Raw genomic sequence first — 21,628 nt, 5'->3', positions numbered from 1 at the left:
TTGTCATCAAGTGTTTAAAAAAAAACTCTAGAAAAGTCAATTTTTAAAACTGTGAAGCTGAAGCCTAGTTTAGTGGTTCACACCTTTAATCCCAGCACTTAGGAGGCAGAGGCAGGCAGCTCTCTTGTCAGTTTGAGGCCAGCCTGGTCTACACAGTTTTAGGACAGACAGAGCTACTCAGTGAGTCCCTGTCTTAAACTCCCCCTCCCAAAAAAGGGAGGGAGGATGATTATGCCTGGTAGTGGTGGTGCACACCTTTAATTCCAGCACTGGGGAGGCATCTCCAAAAAACAGAAAATGCATCAACAACAAAAAAGGAAAAGCCACACACTTGATGTGGTGGTGCTGGTCTGTAATGTCAACAAACATGGGTTTGAGGAGACACTGTTGTTAGTTCAACCAGCAAGGCCTAGCAGAATGCTGTCTCAAAAGAAACCAAAACAAAAATCTTAAAAAATAAACAAATAGGTGTAATAAAGCAAAGCAAAAGGACATAAGCAACATCTCAGAAGCACTCTATTCAAAGGGTAAGCTAGCTCATAACTCTGGGGTTATGCTGTACAATATTGAATGTGTGTGGCTATGGAACATCTAAAATGTAGTTCTCTGAAGTGAGAAGTTTGCTGTCTATACAAAAGAAATGCATCCTAAAATATATCATAAATCCACACTGATCAAAATCAAAATGATACTTTGGTTATATTGATTAACACTATAATCTCCTGTGTATTGCTCTTCAATTTTTAATAAAAGTGCTAAAGGACTTAAAAATACATGTGTTGCCCGCTAATTTCTGCTATACCAAGACATGTGATTCTGAAACATAAACTTAAACTACTCAACAACCTAAGGACCAGAGATGCAAAACATGATTTGTGGCTACATGCTAAACACTAGGTCATATCTACTAATCTGTCAGTATAATCAAATTTTAAATCTTTACAACAGAAAATAAAATACAAACTCCTGACATGGAGTGACCTCAGAGTTAATATTTACCTGAAATGTTTTCAGTTCCATTTAAGAATCACATGAAGAAACATACTTACTATGAACACATGTAATAAAAATGTGAAAATAAAGTTTTACTGGGTGTGGTGGTTCATAACTGTGAGGCTGGTACAGGAGGACTGAAATAAATTCAGGGCCAGCCTGGGGTAGACTGAAACCTTATCCCTAAAACCAAGAATGGGTATGGAGTAAAGATGAAGTGATAGGCAATAATTAGTCTAAGTATGGGAGTAAATATGTTTTATTTTACAGAGCGTGGGTGGTGCTAAAATAAAATGCTTTAATTTACAGGCAACGGATGGTACTAAAATGTTACTTTAGCATAAACTATTTTAAATAATGCTGTCAAGAGAAGATTAAAAGTCATAATATGCAATCCTAACAACTCATTTCTATGACAGAAAACAAATAGGAACTGAAAAATGGGTCATATATGTTACAAAGAAAAACAAATGGACACATACGACAATCTCTTTTGAATCCCAAACACAGAGCCAAATGTTTCATACAGCTATGGATTTAAGTATCAATTTCGAAGTGCCTTCTTATTCTACATTTCTACAATTTACAACACACAGTAGTCTACGGTATTTCACAGGATTAATCTTATAGTAATAATGCATTATATACTAAGATTTGATTATATACACAACTGACTTTTCAAATGCTGCTCAAGTATTATCAGACTCCAATAGGAGCAACCACAAAGAACCACAGTATCAACCCAACTGCCGAAGTCATCCTTAAGATAAAATCAAAATAACTAATATGATTACTGAGGAACCAAACAGTCATCTTAAATATACTTCAAATTATATCAATGCTGAAATAAAATAAAAAGGTGTCTCAAGAACTTAGCTGGACAATTCTTGTTGCAAAATGAATATTTACAGAGATACATACAAGCTGCAGGTAAAACGCAACAGGATACTTTTAAATGTTGAAATGGCATTTGACATGCTTATAAATACATTGATGCTTGTTTTTGTATTCTAACAAATTTCTAACACACATAAAAACAGTGAAGTGGTCGGCAGTGGTGGTGTACACCTTTAATCCCAGCACTCAGGAGGTCGAGGCAAGTGGATCTCTGGGTTTGAGGATAGCTGGGTCTACAGGGAGCATTCTAGGATGACCAGGGCTATACAGAGAAACCCTGTCTGTCTTGAAAACCCAAACCAAAGGAAAAAAAGAACAAAAAACAGTGAAGTGATGATACAGAAAGTTGCTAAATTTTACCAAGTCTCCTTGATTTCTCTTATTCTTAAAGCTTATCAGGAATGGGAAAGTCAGGTCAGACAGAGGAAGTGAGGAGCTCATCAATCCCACCCTGCCCTCTGGTAAAGGATGTAAGAAGCCTTTTCTTTTCTAGCTGCAGAACCCAGCTAGAGGAAGAGGAAACTACTCCAGTTACTGCCCAGAAATACACATCTCTGACTTCCTTCCCTTTAAGCTGGTTTCCAGGTTACAAGCTGAATAAATCAACAGAGGTGAGAAAGTAAACAGGCCAAAAGGAAGGCAACACCAGCTTTCCAAAGAAAATTTGTTCCGTCCAATAATGAAAGAAGGCCGTAAATGGAATTAAGGATTAAATGAACATTTTAGTTTTATATTTTAGCTTATCCCATGTAAGTCCTACACCTTTATACACATGGAAACATGAAATCCTCAGGCTTTCTCCAACAATAAAGACCAGGAAAGCCTCAAGAACAACAAAAACTGCCAGGGCAAAAATCAAAGGGAGAATACTAGGGAATAAACTTCTGTGTTCAATGGCCTAGTATTATAGACCTATTTCAAAGGCAGAAGCAAATAGATCATTATGAGCTCAAGGCTGGCCTGATCTATATAGTGAATTCCAGGATAGTGAGCTACATAGTGAGACCCTGTTCCTAAAACAAACAAATCCAAAAACACAAAAGACATACAAATATGGGGGAAAAAATAGAAAAACAATTATAGTTAAAAGGACCTCAGCTAGATATAGCCTTGTAACTAGATTCTGGCAAATATTTTTCAGTATGGTGTACTTTTCTCTATATTATCTATGGAAATACAGAAGTGCAAAATTCCTGTTATCATAATAACACCCAAAGAACTAATATTTCATTACTCAATGTACACAGATCCAGCATGCAATGCTAAGGCTGCAGAGTATGGCTTTATGCCTTTAGACTGAGTTCTACATTTATTTCTAGAAGATACAAAATCATCTTCTGACTTCCTCTGGGGGAGAGGGGGAGACAGGACTCAGTTCATCTATTTATAAAGCACTTGTCAAGAAAGCAAGAGATACTGAGCTCAGATCTCTACAACCTATGTAAAGGGTAGGTGGGCCTGGCAGTTCCCCTGTAATCCTGGCTCTGATGTTGGAGATGAGTTCTTCAGGAGAAGTCTAATGGCCATATTGGTGAAACTGAAACCCTGAATCAAATAATAAAGAAGAAAAGCAATCAAGGAAGACTCCTTACATCAATTCCAACCTCTACACACATGTGTAAGTTGAACACCCACACAAATCTAAAAAATAAAACAACACAAGCTCATACTTCACCCTCCCCTTAAGAAGACACACACTCAGTCAAGCACTCTATGTGGGTCTTGTGCACTTAGTTCTGGTAATTAGAAGACTAACAGAAGGCAAGCTATTTTCCTACCACAATTTATTTTCGGGAGACGCAACATTAGTGATTATAACATGCAATTTTAACTGTTAAAAATTACCTTGGAGAATTAGTAACCCTCTCTTCCTATGTCCTTGATAACAGCATTCTGAAGATATCTTGTCAAAGGGTTACACTAATATTTTTTTAATTCTTTATTACAGCTGAATTTGTAATTAAAAAATATTTTCCTTCTAGATTTTTGTTTCTATTTAAGATGCTGAAAAATTCAAACCTAGCACCTTATACTTTCTCCACTGAACTCCAATCCTTTTTAGGCTTTCTTATACTAGTGAGAGACACCCTGGCACTCTAGAATTGTTTAAGAGTTTCTCGCCTCAGACATCTCATTCAGAATTAACTGATTAATCCTTCTGCCTCCTAATAGAGAATCTTTACTAATTTCCTTTCACCGTAACTCTGCAGGCTGTGGTTATAAGAATCCCAGTACTCTGGAGGAGGAGTGATTTTTACATTGTAAGAGAGTATTAACTACATTGTTTTTATGACTGCTGGCTTGGGATGGCAGAGAGCAAAGTATTCTGCCAATCTCTTGTATTAAACTTTAACCTTTGAACTAATGGAAGAATATGACACTAAGATACTGGAAGCCTGACTTTAACAAATTTTTTTATCAACACATCCCACAAAGAGAAGTCAATGCACTATAGGCTTAATGATAGTCCTACAGGTATTGACTACCAGCAATGTTAATCTGGGATGTGCACCCTTCGTCGATCTTATAACCATCTTCAAGCAAACAAATGATAAGAGCTGGGCAAGGAAGCAGACACCTATGAACATCCCAGTATCTGAAAGGCTGGGACAGGAGGGTGCAGGAACACTGACTTCATATAGACCAGACTCCAGGCCAGACTGGGTTATAGGGGCAACCTGTCTGAAAAAACTAAATCAGAACAACTGGAACAAAGATTAACTTCTAAATTTAATAAAGAAAAGCTTGAGAACAAAATGGTGTACACCTTTAATACCAGAACATCGAAGGCAAAGGCAAGTGGACCTCTACCAATTTATAGGCCAGTCTGGTCTACATGTCAAGTTCCAGGCCAACCAACACTACATAGTGAGAGCCTGACTAAACAAACAAAAAAGAAAAGAAAACCGTATCTCCTACATTTATATTTCACAAATCATAAAAAGGTGGAGTGTGGTGGCTCATGCCTTTAATTCCAGTACTGGAAGTTGAGTTTGAGGCTAGTCGAGTCTACATAATGAGTTCTAGATCAGCCAGGGATAACTGAAAGACCTCATCTCAAAAGTCAAAGAAAGAAGAAAAAAAAAAAAAAAGGATCTAGATAAAAAACTATCAAATTTGTCACTGAATAAAAAAATCCCACTTTTTGGCTGGACAGTGGTGGCACACACTTTTAATCCCAGCACTCCAGAGGCAGAGTTCAAGGCCAGCCTGGTCTACAGAGCTAGTTCCAGGACAGCCGAAGCTACACAGAGAAACACTATCTGGAAACAAAACAAAACAAACAAACAAATAAAAATCCCACTTTTCATGCAGGTGGGGAGTTAGTTACAAAATATTTTAAGATTCTGCTCTTTTCTTCAAATTACTTAACACGAGCAGAAAAGACTGCTTGCATGTTCATATATTACACTGGTGGCAGAACACAAAGTAGCAAAATCCTATTTCAAAAAATATTAATAAATAAAGGCTAACTAAAAGCTGTCTGGAGTGACAGACACAAAATCACAGGGAAAGTCTGCAGGATGGGATCTCTGTAATCCACAGATCTTTTCTCTCTTGGTGATGAAAAATCAATTATAATTTATGGGGATAAATCTACACAAATCAATACAACCATACATATAAAAACATATGTTAAAATGGGAATAATTAGTGGGCTGAAGAGATAACTCAGCAGTTAAGAGCACTGACTTCTCTTCCAGAGTATATGGGTTCAATTCCTAGTGCCCCATGACAGCAGTAGCTTTCTAATTTTAAAAAAGATGACAGTGATCACTTATCTTCAGTATTTAGACTGAAAACATAGTAAAGTAACAAGTTTATCAAAATTTCAAATGTACCTCTAAGAATGTATCATTTATGCCAATATTTTGACAACATGAAATTCTGATATACAAAGTAGCAGAAAAGATAACTATTTTATATAACTAAGTAGACACTTGGCTACTGAACTGCTTCTTTCAATTATAAGACAGTAATAATTCAATTAAAGTATCCTTTACTGTCCTTCTAACAGACTGTACATTAGGAAATTTGTTACAAAAAAGCACAGAGAAAATAAATACACAAGTTGAATCTCAACAAATGCTCACAGAAAATGATTTGTTTCCTTTACAAAGGCCACAAAGCAATAAGGTCTCATTAACTTGGCCCTATCCTGGCTCCCTTTCTTTTTCACAATAACTCAGGTTGACCTGAACTTAGCAAGCACAACAGGCAGGCATCACACTCCTGGTAAACTTCTGCTTTAGCCTTGCATATCCTGGGATTACAGGCAGGAATCACTGTGCCTGGCTTCCAAAGCACTTTCATTCCCTCATAAAGAGATTAAATAAATAGGTTCCCAGAGCTAACTGGAAAAGGGATAAATTGAGATTCATGATGCACACAATTATTTCTGTGTGAATGAGAAAAATTTCACAATTAGATGTTTCAGTGATTATAATAAACTTATTCCATTACCCTAGTTTTCTTCAAACTTTCAAATGGCCTGTGAAACTGAATGAGAAAAAATCTTTAAGATTCCTGTGGATTGAGAGTACTTTATACCTTTTATCCATTGTGCTTTCGTTAAGAATTTTAAGGATTCCAAGCACTAACACTTGACTACCTGTTTTCTGGGATTTATCTCAAGAGATTCTCACTATTAGCTTTCATTAGGGAAAACTTTAACTTTGTAGTTTATTTTGTCACAGAAACATGAACATTACTTTAAATTTACAAATTTAGTGTAAAAATAAAAAAACCAAAACCATCACCCAAGTGTCCTCTGAGCATCTCTCTGTGCGTCTCTGTGAATAGTTACTTGCTATGTTCTTACATTGGTCTCAAAAGTGTAAAGTGTTGCTTCCATCTCTGCCTCTCCTTCCATTTGCTGAGGTTGGGATCTAAATCCATAGCCTTAAGCTTACAAGGCAGGAAATAAGCATTTTTCTACAGTAAAGCAAAACAGTATGTAGAAGTAATTCTTCATGAAGCTTAAGTGTGTTAGTAGAGTTAACTTTTAAAAACTGCCTGTGGGTTTTGCTCTGCTACGTCCTTTGCCAAAAATAAGTTTTCTTTACCTTCATGCAGTGACTATTAGACTGACTTACTTGTGTTTCTATTTATTACTGTTATTAATTGTGAAGAAACAAGCCACTTTCAGTGTGGAGCTCTGACTCCTTTAACAAATGTGAAAATCCGAAGGCAAAAGAAGAAACTCTGATACCAGGTAGAAAGATGCCCTCTCAGAGATCTCTCTCCCCCATTCTCTCTCCTTAAACTACCAAGCAGCAGAAACAGTAGGTTGGAGGAGTGGCAATGCTTCTTCCCCAAATTCCATGGCAAGAGAAAACCTACAACCAATTTGTAAACGGTATGGATGCAAAGATAGTTTCCCCTGGAAGCTTTAAACAGATGAGGGCTTAATCATCTCTGATCCCTAGTTTCTATGCATCCAAACTGGAACAAAGAGGAAGGCTTTCAAGAAAAGACCTGAAGAGCCAGAAGTGTAGTTAATCATTCAAGAAAAGATTTTTAAGGCTGACTGAAACTGCCTGTGAAGATTAAAAAAAAAAAAAAAAATTCTCAGGTCACATGAACTATGAACCCAGAATGAGCTGGCTCAAGACTGTGGCCAAAGGAGAAAAAGACCTAAAACTACAATGTTTAATCTTGAATTATCAACGACAGCACATTTTCCCCATTTTTCGTCTTTATTGAAATATAATTGATACTAATTTTATAAATTCAAGGTGTATAATGTGATGATTTCACATACTGTAAAGTGACTGCTACAAGGCTGGTTTATATATCTACCACTTTATCTAGTTAGGAAATTTCAAGTATACATGACAGATGACAGTACTGTTAGCTATGGTCATCAGTCTGATCACATTAACTGAAAGTCTAAACTTTTTTACTAAGATCTGTCTACTCCTGTTCTCTGGCAATCACCATTCTCTACTCTTTCTTTTGTTGTTGTTGAATTTATGTATATGTTTTTGGGAGCAGGGGAGTTGCCACATGTGTGGCCCAAATGGCCAGAAGAGGGCATCAGATTCCCCCTGAGTAGTTGTTACTGGAGGTTGTGAGCAGCCCAATGTGGTTGACTGCCAAGAACTGAACACAGGACCTTTAGCAAGGACAAGAGTTCATAACTAAAGAGCCATCTCTCCAAACATTTCTGCCCTGTTTATGTGAGTTCAACATTTTTAAATTCCACATATATGAAATAATAATTACCTTTCTCTGTACGTTTTATCTCACTTAGCATAACTTTTTGCCACTAGGTACTCAACTCTACCATTAAGCAACATCTCTAATCCTCTTTTGGGAGAAGGGCAGGTATGTATGACAAATGCTTATGCATTGCAAGTTCCCTCAGAATTGCTAAGTACCCAAAGTTTTGTTGTTGTTTTCATTACTTAAGGAATACTTTATTAGTTTTTGTACCAACCCCACAGAGATAAGACCCACATATTTAACAGTATTATTATTCCTCTACAAATGAAAATATATATGTATGTGTGTATATATATATTTATGGTTAATGTTTTTAGATCAATGACTTCATTTTTGCACACTGCCAACTCAACATGATAAACTAAGATACATTTTTCCAAAGTTGACAGCACAGCTAGTTTCCAAATATATGTGTGTATGTATAGTGTATATATACATATATCTCTATGTGCATATGCATATTTATATGTAAAAACAATAATAGTAGTGTATTATGAATCAATAGTTTTCCAGGTTCTTCAGTCATCTGAACAAAATAATTATATATACTTTATTAATTTACAAATTACAATTTTAGTAATACTCTTATCATCAACAAAGCCAGTATTCAAATACTAGAGTAAGACTAGGTAGTAAACATTTTACTACTCACTGTTATTTGGTGTTACATACCTAAAAATAGAATGTATTGCTATCTGGTTCTCCATGGAAACTACCTATATCACAACTTACATGAATGAAGTGCTGAACACATAGAGATCCACTTGCCTTCAATGTTAAGATTAAAGGCATGCATGCATCACCATGTCCAGAAGCTTGGTGTTTCTTAAATGCACTCAGAAACATGTACAAGTTGGGCAAAAGTATCTAATACAAACTGTTTTATACTAATGCTTTGGTTATCTCAACTAATTTAGTAAGTGATTGGCTCTTCACCCACTGGATTTCCTGGCTGATTTAGAGCTGCTACTTGTTTATACTGCCTAGGATCCCATATATATGCCTAGCCTCTAAGAAAAGACAAAACTCAAAATTCAAGGTACAGTTTCCACATTTTTGTACTTGCTGTCTCATTATTGTAAAGTTAGGAAAAAGTAGACCGAGTCATCTTAAGTTGGACACCATCTGAAACTGCTCTTATATATTTAAATTTAACATTAGTAATCCTCAAATGTCCAGTTTAGGTTCCAAAAGACTACTACTTAAGTATGGGGCAATACCCCACCCCCACAGGCTCACATTAGAACAAGAGGTGGTCAAACCAGTTAGGCAGCTTCAGATGAAAAAAGGATTAGGAAGCAATTCACTCAACAAATATTAACTGAAACATCCAGCTTGTTAAGCATTGGCACAAAGATTAAATTTGATGTAAAGATGAAGTTAACCAGAAATTCTGTAAAAGACAAAACTTCTTTGGTATGAACTGCCACACCTTCACCCCATAATAGGCAATGAACTTTTATGACTCACATATGCTGGGCAACAGCTTTTACACTGACTATCTCAGGCTGGTGTGAATGTTAAAGATACTGTGTTTCAATCATGTGAAATAACATGACAACACACTGAGAACATTTTAAGTGAAACTAAAACTTCATTAAATTGACCCCAGGATATTAGGAAATAAACAGTGATCTGCACTAAAAAGATCCACCTACAAAACCTCAATGTTTTGAACTGCTAAAATACTAGTAATAGTTCAAATAAGGTTTTCATTATGTTTTAATGTACTGGAAATTTTTTAGCCATCTTATTCTACAACACAGATTTAAGAATAAAAAAACTCTTAAGGGGCTGAAGAAAGGTTTCAACTCATACTGCTCTTATAGGAGGTCCCAACTTTAATTTCCAACACCCAGTTGAGGCAGTTTATAACTGTCTCTAACTCTAGTGTCAGGGGATCTGACACCCTCCAATGGTCTTCTTGAACAAAGCACTCATGCCCACCCCCAAGTATAAAAGACCTTCCCAAAGCTGCAACCTCTTAATACAGTTCCTCATGTTGTGGCCAGTACATGACCACTGTACTGGCTGGTTTTGTGTGTCAACTTGACACAAGCTAGAGAGGAAGGCCCCTTAGTTAAGAAATGCCTCCATGAGATGCAGGTATAAGGCATTTTCTCATTTAGGAAGCAGAGGAGGGCCTAGACCATGGGTGGTGCTGTCCCTGAGCTCTACAAGAAAGCAAGCTGAGCAAGCCAGTAAGCAGCTCCGCTACATGTGCTCTGCATCAGCTCCTGCCTTCAGGATCCTGTCCTGCCCTGACTTCCTTCAGTGAAGAACAGCCATGTGGAAGTACAAGCCAAATAAACTCTTTCTTTCCCAACTTGATTTTTGGTCCTAAGAACCTGGGTCCTAAGGAAGAGCAGCCAGTGTTCTCAACTTACTTTTTAATAATGCCCCAATCCACTCTACAGACCAGGGAAAACAAATTAAGATGAATGAAAACTAAAGATATGATAAACATGGCAAACAACCCATGTTACATGTCAGAAATGGAAAGAGAATACATGAAAATGCCAAGTAAATCGTAAGTATTCATGAAGTTCAGATCATGTCACTTGCAGTTTGCTATGTTGTCACTAAAATGTCCACTTACTGATAACAATACTATTGTCTCAAGTGTCTTCTACCTAAGAAAGGAAAAGCACTGGTACTCAGACAGTGTTCAGTGACCAAAGATTAGCCATTTACTATACCATGAACAGAGAACTACAGATCATTATGATTATGGTAAGTTAAACAAGAAAAAGAAGAATGAAAAGTACGACATAATCTCAATCTGCTGTGAAATCTAGAAAAAGTTGATCTCACAAAAGTTGAGGATAAAAATGGTAGTTATAGAAGTCTGGGGAGGTGTCATATGGAAAAGTTTACAAAAATATCAGATGGCTAAGCTCTGGCACAGTAAGGTGACTACAGATGATAGTGTATTTTTTCTTTTTTTCCTTTTCTCCCAGGCTTTCTCTGTGTAACCCTGGCTGTACTAGACTTGCTCTATAGACCAGACCCACTTGCCTATTCCCTCTGAATCCTGGGACTAAAGACATGTGCCACCATGCCCAGCTATTTTTAAAAAAGCCAGAAGGATGTTTGAAAGTTCTCACCACATAAAATATAGCTACTCTGATTTGAACACTACAGTGTACAGAAATACTGAGAAATCACATGGCATGTCATAGACATACCTAACATGTACCTGTGAAAAGATTAAAAAGTTGCCAGAAGCATTTAAAAGGCTGGTACCACAATAAGAAGAGTGTAAGTGGGTTTCCAGATGGCTCTATGGTAAAGGCATTTGTCTCCAAGCCTTATGGAAGGAGGGAGATGACTTCTGTATATTGTCCTCTAATCTCTCCATGTGTGCCATGGCAAACCCATGTACATACACACACACAAAATAAATGTATAAGTATTTTAAGAATAAGCTTCATTATCGTGAATTCAGTCTTGCTATCTTATGAGTCTCGTCAGAAAGCCAGTTGATAAGAGGTACCTCAAAATACAAATTTGATTTTCACAACATTTATTGACTAAATTTCTTACCAATATGCACACAGCATTATACTTTAGTTCTAAACAACAGGGAAATTTTTGAATATTTATGCAAGAAACACTTGGTACAATCAATTCTGACTACTCATGTTCTATAAAGTCATCCCAAATATGAGATTATTAAATATTAATTAAGGCATTTACCTGAGAAAAAACAAGTTTGTATTAATCTGGAATCAATACATACAATTTTTAAAACTTTATTTTAAATTTTATGTAAATGAGTGCCCTGTTGACTTATAACAGAAGAGGGCACCAGATCTCATTAAAGGTGGTTATGATCCACCATGTGGTTGCTGGGAATTGAGCTCAGAACCTCTGGAAAAGCAGCCAGTGCTATTAACCACTGAGCCATCACTCCAGCTCCAATACATGCCATTTTTTCTATATTTCTCTCATATATATTACTTTTCTTTGGTGGGATGTGAAACTTGTTAAGACAGAGTCTCCATATGCAGTGCCACTGGCCTGGGACTCGGGGGTACCTGCTTCTATCTCTGAAGCTGGGATTAAAGGCATGCATCACTATACTCAACCAAGATTTTATTTCATTTTACTTTGAGTTTCACACAGCCCAAACTGGCCTGGAATTCCTTATGTAGCTGAGGATGACCTGGACCATCCAACTTCAACTTCCTACATGCTGAAATTATAGGCATGCAGCACCATCCTGACTTATGTGGTACTGGGGATTAAATCAAAGCCTTATGTATTCTATGTATGAGCACCACCTTCACCTTTTAAAAAAGAGATTTATTTACTTATTATGTATAGTGATCTGCCTGCATATATGCCTGCAACCCAGAAGAGGGCACTAGATTTCATTACAGATGGTTGTAAGTCACCATGTTTGATGTGAATTGAACTAAGGACTTTTGTTAGAGCAGGCAGTGTGCTCTTAATTGCTGAGCCACCTCCACCTTTCTTGACTATACCTTATTTAATAGTTAAACAAAAGTATTAAAACTTATTGACATTTTTAATGAAAAAAGTAACTCACACCTAAGTGAAACGTTCTACATGACAAACATTTCCCCCAAAGGTATATATCATTGTTACCTTTTTATAACTTAAAAAAACTAGACCATTGGCCTATGGTTACATACTCCTACATACCAAAAAAGGAAGGAAACTAAAAAAAGCTGAACAGAACTGTGTATGTGAACAGTAAGGTGTTCAATTTATAGACTTGATAGGTAATATCAGGATGAAAGAACTTCAACTACATAGAAAAGAAAGATTACCATGAGAAAAGAGAAAAAAAAAAAAGTTACATTGAAGATGGGTAGGGTAATCACAACTATAATCCCAACACTGGGGACAAGACACTAGGAAGAGGAACATTACCAGTTCTGGGCAAGCATGGGAAAGAAAGTCAATCACTCAAGAAAACCAAACCCAAGGACTTTTATATCTGATTATTTGAAAATAATATTCTATTATAGCTTTAATTTCCATGAGTTGCCCTGGAACTTGCTATGTAGACTATAACAAGTTGAACTTGCAATCTCCCTGGCTTCAGTATTCAATGCTAGAACTGAAAGGCAAAGGACAAATAAAATGTTTTCTTAGGACTCCAAAATGAGTTCCCCAATAAAGTTTACACATATGTCCAGCTTTTGAAAGCTATTTAAATGTGAATAGTTACCTATTGTCTTTGCCACTGTCAGAAATTCAAACAAAATAATTCATACTGGATATCAAAAGGCACTGGTAACAGAAATTTGGGCAAAAGGCTATCTCTGTTTTTCAGACAGACATTCTCAGACTGCTGGCTACATCTGAGAGAATGAAAATTTAGGATTCATAGCCAGATCCTTTTTTTTTTTTTTTTAAAGAAAAATAAATCAGCCGCCATACTTCAAACAAACAAAAATGTTCTCTCAAGAAGAAATAAAAATAGCATAAATCATTTGTATTGGTAAACTGATTTTTTTCTAGGTTCAGAAATATGAAATGTCAACTTCTTTTGACTAAGATAAAAAATGAACTTATTATTTGTACCAGTAGCTACAACAAAAACACCAATTATGATATCAGCCTATGCAGTAAGAACAGTGAGAGCTTGGAAGGGTGGACTGGAGTTAGAAATCATAACAATTTCTTAGTCATCTCATAATCTGTTCAACAACAACAAAACCAAAATCCACCTCCAGGATTTGAGAATATACTTTACCACCAAATGTTAAAATAAATAAATCTGTGTACTTCTTTAGCTATATCCCCGACAGCATATCTTGTTTATCAAGATTCCTTCAAAGGATCCACTTAATAGAAATAATCCATCAAGGACTAGTCCTGAGACTTTTAGTACCATTTCCTCTAAAAATCATGCTTCTGGTCATGCTGAAAAAATACGTTCATATTGGCTATTATCAGATTCAAGGGCATTTTAATAATTATTTTACTTTTTAGGCATATATGTGTACATATATATGCTTTTTAAAATTTATCTATTCATTTTTCCAGACAGAGTTTCTCTGTGTAGCCCTGGCTATCTAGAACTCCCTCTGTAGACCAGGCTGGTCCTGAATTCACAGAGGCAGGCAGATTCCTGAGTTAGTCAAGGCTACATGAATAAACCCTATCTCAAAAAACCAAAACCAAACCAAACTTATTTGAGTTCTGACTTGCATGTTATATTGTGACTTTGGCTTGGGGTATAGGTCATAATTTCCAGTAATTTTTGAAAAGGCCCTAAATTATTTCTTCCATTCAGTATTATGTATCTATTCAAAAGTGTGACTCTCAGGCCTGACAATCACATCATCAAAAAATCTATCACAATTCTGAAAATGTTGAGGATGCTCTCTGCCCAGAAGTATCAAATATCCAGGCACTATTTTAATGATAATGTAAAATATTAACATCTATCATTAGTATGTACATTTATACTCCTCTTTGATAAAATGTTAAAATTGTAATTAAACCAAAGAATTGTTTCAATGACAATTGAATAATCACTAAGTATTTTATTTGTAAATATTTAATGCTTATCTAATCTAGGGTCAGGTAAAACTTTCTCACCATCCAATCTATGATAATTTCAGAAACAGCTGTATCAAAATTATAAATAGAAAGACTAGTGGAACTGGATAACCCATATAGACAAAGGCATGAATAACGAATGAATGGACTATTGTGACATTTAGGTAGAGGAAAAAGACCTAAGCAAATGAAACTTAAACTATGGCTATCATTATAGTTCTAACTTTTTCATACATAGAGTTATGCAGTTTCAGGTAATGAATACTGAATATGGGCAATGTTTAACTAGATAATAATATACAGGCTAGGATTGCAGCAAAGTGGCTGAAATGTTGCCAGTAAGAGTAACGACAAGAAAGAACAGAGAATAGCACTGGTACAAATATTATGAAAAATCATTAGGTGTTTCAATAATAAGTGGCCAGGTAATAACATTCTTCGCACATACCTCCATGAAGGCTGGGACTATGACTTGATGGTAAAGCATTTGCCTAAAATATGTAAAATCTTAAGTTTAATCTCCAATGCCACTCAGAGTATATGTGATGCATTAATTCTAGACTAATTTTTGGATCATTATAGCTTCTACAGTTTGGTCTTCAAACTTTGGAATGCATATGTGTGAGAGGAGGTTATACACATAATAATATTTTAATACATAATAATTATTTACCATGCATTTTTATCTTAAAAAATTCCAAAACATTTTTAAAATATGGATGCAAGTACAATTATTATTAAATGTTTTTCCATCTTTCAATCTATAGGAGAATTGTAAGAATGTTAAATAACAGCAACTATTAACATCATACTACTACTGAAGTAAAATATTGGAGTAAATATAAATTTACTAACTACTAACTCCTAAACATTGGAGTAAATATAAATAATTGCATAAGGGGCTCACTTCTAGATTTATTGCTTTTCTTGATACTGTGGCAAGATACTTAAGAAACCACTTGGGGGTGGGGGGGTGTTGTGGCTCCTGGTTTGAGGGTGCAGTCCTCCATGACTGCAGAGGAAGGCAGAACAGCAAGAGTATGAGTCAGGAATGACACTGGATCCAGAGTCATGAAGCAGGAGAACAGATGGATGCTTTGCTCACCCATTTATCTCCCTTCCCCTTTTTATTCAATCATGGACACTGGCCGTGTAACAGTGACGTCCACAGCCAAGTTAGGTCTTCCTTTCTCTGTCACAGCATTCTGAATACTCCCTCACTTGTGAACAAGTTCAGGAATGTCTCCCTGGTGAGTCCAACTGATGATGGTCATTCCTCACAACTACCATATTTATTAGGATGAACATGCACTGTGATCAAGCATTCTACCTCATTTTTCAAAGCTTAAACAACACCTAGATTAGGTAATTATATTTATTTTATTAGAAGGTCTTGCCTGGCAGTGGTTCTCTGAGTTCAAGGTCAGTCTGGTATACAGTGTACGTTCCAGGACAGCCAGTACTACATAATAGGTAACTAGGGAATAACCAAATGTCACTTCTGCACTTCATCATAATTAAACCAAGTAGCAGACTCATAGCTAAAGACAGAATATTAGTCTTCCCCTGACTTTGTACCAGAACCCTGAAAGACTCATCCTTAGCAGAGACTGTTTCTTTCCTAAGAGAAAAGAAGGCAGGGAGCCTATCACTAAAAAAAGCAAAAAAGAGAAAGGAGAGAAGAAGATTAAAGAATACTTCCCAGGACTGAAGAAAGTTAAGCTCCAATAGTGGGATTCAAAGAAACATCATGATTTAATCAAATTTCAGAAACTTAGGGATAAAGACAACATTCTACAAACTTAAGAAAGAAAAAAAAAAGTACAACCACAAAAGGGGGGGGGAATGGTGTCAAGGATCAAATGTGTTATTTTCCTATTAAGATTGAACTCACGATGTAATAATGCAGATCTTGAACTCCTCATCCTATCCTCCTGCTTTACCTCCTAAACTGACGGATTTATACACACATACAACCATGCCTCACTTGGCTAACAGAATTTAGTAATCTTGTTCAGTTCATATGTTTGTTTCCTAAAATTCTTCTGTAGTGGTTTAAATAGCAAAGGCCTCAATGTTGGCCTACAGAGCAGGACTATTAGGAGGTGTGGCCTTGTTAGAGTAAGTGTGTCTCTGTAGGTGGGCCCAGAGGTCTCCTTTGCTCAAACTAAGTGTGGGACAGCTGCTTCAGCTGCCTGCAGATCAAGATGTAGAACTCTCAACTCCTTCACTCCTTCTCCCATATCTTGTTGACCTACATGTCATCAATGCTCCCTGCCATGATAATAATGGACTAAACCTCTGAAACTGTAAGTGAGCTACCACAATTAAATGTTTTCCTTTATATGAGTTGCCATGGTCATAGTGTTTCTTCACAACAATAGAAACCCTAAGACATCTTTTAACTAATGAGAACTTTATGAAAATATTTTCTTAACCAAACCATTTTAAGATATGAACTAATCTGACCCACCACCTACACATGTCTCACTTATACTGTAGATTGGTTAACAAGACAAGAATCATGTGGTGCTGAATACTTTGGAAATTCAAGCATTTCTCTTTCACTTTAAAGTTCCTTTCAACAAAGCTGTTCCACACCACACAATAAACAATTAGATGACTATTTTTCAAGTAGTCTACAACAAATTCAAGTTTTTATCTAATTGGATAGAGCAAACTATTTATGAACTAAATATGCTAAAAATATTAATCAAACTGACACAGAAAACTGTTAATTACAATAGTGCTTTGAAAATTCTGCTAGATCACAATTGTTCACGAATATTAAACTAAATTGGCCAGACATATCTCAAATTACATTCAATGTTTATTCATCATAAACAACTGAAAACACTTAATAAAACATAAACAGATCTTACCAGTGCAGGCCACTGAATTTGTCTGCTCTTGGATCCCTGAGTCTGGTTAGGGTCGTTCCTTTTGGCCCAAATTAAGTGGTATTCCACCAAGAAAGTTGAAAAATCTTCATAAACTTTAACCCACTCCCGTTTATCCCATTCAAGGTCATCAAATTCCACATAAACCTACAAAAAAAAAGAAAGAAAGAAAGAAAACACAATTTTATGAGCAATATACAGCAATGATACCCATGAAAGGAAATTAGAAAAGACATTAATGTTATTTTTTAGGTTTTGGGCACAGGGTGGTCTCAAACTTGGGATCCTCCTGTTTTTGCATCCCAAATGCTAGAACTTTGTAATGTTCTGTCAGAACAAGTCCCTACTTATTTCTATGACAAGGAAGCAAATCATAAAGGACTACATGGTAAAAAAAAAAAAAAAAAAAAAAAGTAATTTTAAAAAGTAAAAAAAAAAAAAAAAAAAAAAAATTGGTGCTAATCAGCACCTATTAGCCAGCATATCTAAAATATACACTAAATAACTATGTGTAACTAATTAATCTAATGGTGGAGCTTGGAAAGTATTTTCCAAAGTAAATAGGCAGCTAGAGTACAGTTCAGTAGTATAGAACATGTGATTAAATACAAAAAGCCCTAAAACCACATCATTAAAAGAAGAAAATGTAAACAGAAAATATATTAGGCTTTGCAAACCATATAGTAGAAAATGGTTCACAATGTTCAAGTCAATCAACACAATAAATCAGATGGACAGAGAAAGGCAAAATTATTTTTTCAATGATACAGAAAATACATCTGGAAAAATGTAATAAACTCAGCAGATCATGGTGGCACATACAATGATCTCTGCATTCTATAGTCTGAGGCAGGGCAACTGCATACTAGTGTGCTATAAGGTCATTCCATCACAACTAGTATATCACAACTAGTTTAGGAGGAAAATATGTGTATGATTAAATACAGCTGCTTTTTTTCTCATTAATCATTGTGTTCATGATTATCTGAGAAGAGAAAAAGATGATTCCATTTTATATAAACTTCTGCAACTGCATATAAAAACTAGTCACTATGATACTAAGAATTCAGGAAAACTTGGGCTAGGAGGTTCTGCTTGAACAATCATGCCTATTAATATGATTATAAGATTAAAAAGAAAATAATTGGAAATTATTTCATAATGAACATATTCTAAGTACAATCTGAAATGTTACAACAATGAATTCTAATAACTTGCCCCTTGGTAACTGAGATGCTTACATTCCATTTTAATAATCTTTTTGTTATTTTTGGAGACACGACCTCATAATTTAACCCCCTGGCCTTGAAACTCACAGCCACCCCTCTCCTCAGCCTCTGAGGTTCTGGGATTACAGGCATGAGCTTCCACGGCCTGCTAAATTTAGCGATTCTTAACATAGTGTAAATTACTGCAAGTTGATTATACCTACCTCACGTTGTTTTATTTACATTAAAATGAAAATGAACTGCATGACTTTGAGAAATTTGTCTTGCAGTTTATTCAAAACTAAACAGCAACTTCATTCCAATGCTGCTTAACCACAAAGAATACTTCATATTAAAAATAAAGGTGCCTGGCACCATGGAGGATGCCTTAAGCCCAGCACTGGGAGGGGGATGCAAGCAGATCCTTGTGAGTTAAGGGCCAACCTGGCCTACACAGAGTTCCAAGTCAGGGATATATAATGAGATCCTTTTATCAAATAAATAACTAGACATACAATGATAAATGTTTCAGATTATATTAACATTCAAATATGTGTGTATGTATGTGTGTGCACACATAGATATACATGTGTGTGTTTTGCAGAATCCCAAGACAAATATTCTATAAAGAAATAATCTACATAAATAATTTTTTTAACAAGAAATCGAAGGGTTTCCTATGAACAGATCCTCAAACAATTCAAATCAAGCTAGGGATGTAGCCTAGTCATGCACATTTGTCTATCATGTCCAAGAACCAGATCTCTAGCACTGCTAAAGCAAGAACAGTAGACAGATACATGCAGAACAGGATAATTTGGCATCTCAACATCTGACCTTTTCTTTTTACTCAACCACAACATCAAAAGAGGCGCAAATGAAGTTCAAATGGTATCTGAAATCTCCAAGCCCTAACTCTCACAGAACACAATATATATTGTTATACAAGGGTATGACGACTACAATGGGGTTTGCGATGGTTCTTTCAAATCACCTTTTCATTTTTTAAAAACATTTGTTTGTTTGTTTGTTGTGCATAGCACTCTGCCTGCATGTAAACATGCATGCCAGAGGAGGGCATCAGATCTCATCTTATAGATGGTTGTGAGCCACCATGTAGTTGCTAAGAATTGAACTCTGGAAAAGCAGTCAGTACTCTTAAACTCTGAGCCATCTCTCCAGCACCTTAAAATCACCTTCATTAACCTTGGATGGAACATAGGAGAGGAATGACAAATAACATGTCAACCTTATAATAAGCTTAAAAAAAAAAAAAAAAAAAAGATAAAGGCTCCCAGTATAAGACAGCTGACACTTGCTACTCGAGCTATTCTCCTGAGTGTTGGTGTTAAAGGCATACACCACCATGTCTAGCTCAACAATTTAGGGTTTTTTGGTTTGGTTGGTTTTTAGAGACAGGGTGAAATAGTCCTGGATGTCCTAGAACTTACTTTGTAGACCCAGCCGCCCTTGAATTCACTGATTACTGCCTGCTTCTGCTGGGAGCATTATATAATGGTCCAGACATGAATGGCTATACTGAATACTGTTGGATTGCCAAATTTCACAACTTAAAGAATATACTTACTACCTTGGAAGATGATGACAGCATATTTTTAAAAACACAAAACAAAAAGCTCTTCCTTTCTGTTGGTCTGATTTTAACCAATCTTTTTCTACAAATGTTGACCATAGGAGCTGGAGAGATGGTTAGCAGTTAAAAAAGCACTTGCTCCTCTTACAGAAGACCCAGGTTTGATTCCCAACATCCATGTGGCAGCACAGCAACAGTCCAGGGACCAGGTACCCTCCTCTGTACTCCATGGGTACCAAGCACAAGCGGTACACAGAAATACAGGCAGGCAAAAACTTGCAGCCATAAAATAAAGCAATTAAAAAATAGTTTTATATTGATCACGGAATCTTTTGGCTAATACCAAGTGTAAATGTATGAGCTACTTTAAAAGAAGGAAAAATACATAGTCTTTGTTCAAAATATAACTCAATCTACATCTTTTGGTTTATAAGTACTGATTAGACACATCTATAAACCCTAACAGACAGCAATTGTTAACATGTAAAGAACTCTTTGATGCTGGATCAGCCAGTGGGCCAGCCTAATAGAGACTGACATCTAAACAAGTGATAGTTTGCAGTAGAATCTAGACCTTAGAGAAAGGTGTTAATTTCTGAAGCCTTGGATTGGAATGGTATATTTAACTGGGTATGTTCCAGGCTGTTTCAATCACTAAGCTGTCTTGTGATGACTAATATTGACTGCCAACATGACAGGCTAGGAGAAAACTCTCTTGACCTAACTGGGGATAATAGGTGGGAAGACCCATACTAAATGTAGACAGACCATTCCTGTCTATCTGCTCCCTGAGGATACAGTGGCACCTGCTACATCACTCTACTGGTACTATGCCTTCCCCCTCCATAATGGACTGTACAGGGCAGAACAAACCTTTCCTTCCTTTATGGATGCTTTTATCAAGCATTTTGTTTCAACAATGAGAAAAGTAATCCAAGTACATAAAAATAAGTAAAAAACATGAGTAATCTAGCATAAAGGGAGTCAGATAACAAAATATGTTTACAACATGTATGTTGAAAATACAAAATGATAATGGGAAAAACTGAAGGCTGGACTAATAGATGAAACTACTACATGAATTCAGAGTATCAGTTCTCCCCAAATTGAGTCAGATTCTGGATAATGCCAATCCCAATCCCAACAGTTTTTTCTTTTTTTCTCTTCCCCCCCCCCACCCCACCCTTGGTTTTTTGAGACAGGGTTCCTGTGTGGTTTTGGAAGCAACAGTATTTTCTTTATGCAGATTGTTAAATATACACAGG

At 36.1% G+C, this 21,628-nt stretch overlaps 1 protein-coding gene across 4 annotated transcripts in view; it reads right to left on the bottom strand.

The window, feature by feature from the left end:
• Jmjd1c (jumonji domain containing 1C) overlaps nucleotides 1-21,628 on the bottom strand; it is a 114,473-nt gene that overhangs the window by 73,385 nt on the left and 19,460 nt on the right. For all 4 annotated transcript variants that reach the window (XR_007834678.1, XM_051186836.1, XM_051186837.1 and 1 more), the window contains exon 2: nucleotides 17,544-17,708. Coding sequence is in view for 3 of the 4 variants with exons in the window: in XM_051186836.1 (XP_051042793.1) it covers nucleotides 17,544-17,708 (165 nt within the window). In the remaining variant the exon portion in view is untranslated. The remainder of the gene's footprint in view (nucleotides 1-17,543; nucleotides 17,709-21,628) is intronic.

Source organism: Phodopus roborovskii, unplaced genomic scaffold (assembly GCF_943737965.1).
Source record: "Phodopus roborovskii unplaced genomic scaffold, PHOROB, whole genome shotgun sequence".
Taxonomy (NCBI): Eukaryota; Metazoa; Chordata; class Mammalia; order Rodentia; family Cricetidae; genus Phodopus; species Phodopus roborovskii.
This window is presented reverse-complemented; position numbering and strand designations above follow the sequence as displayed.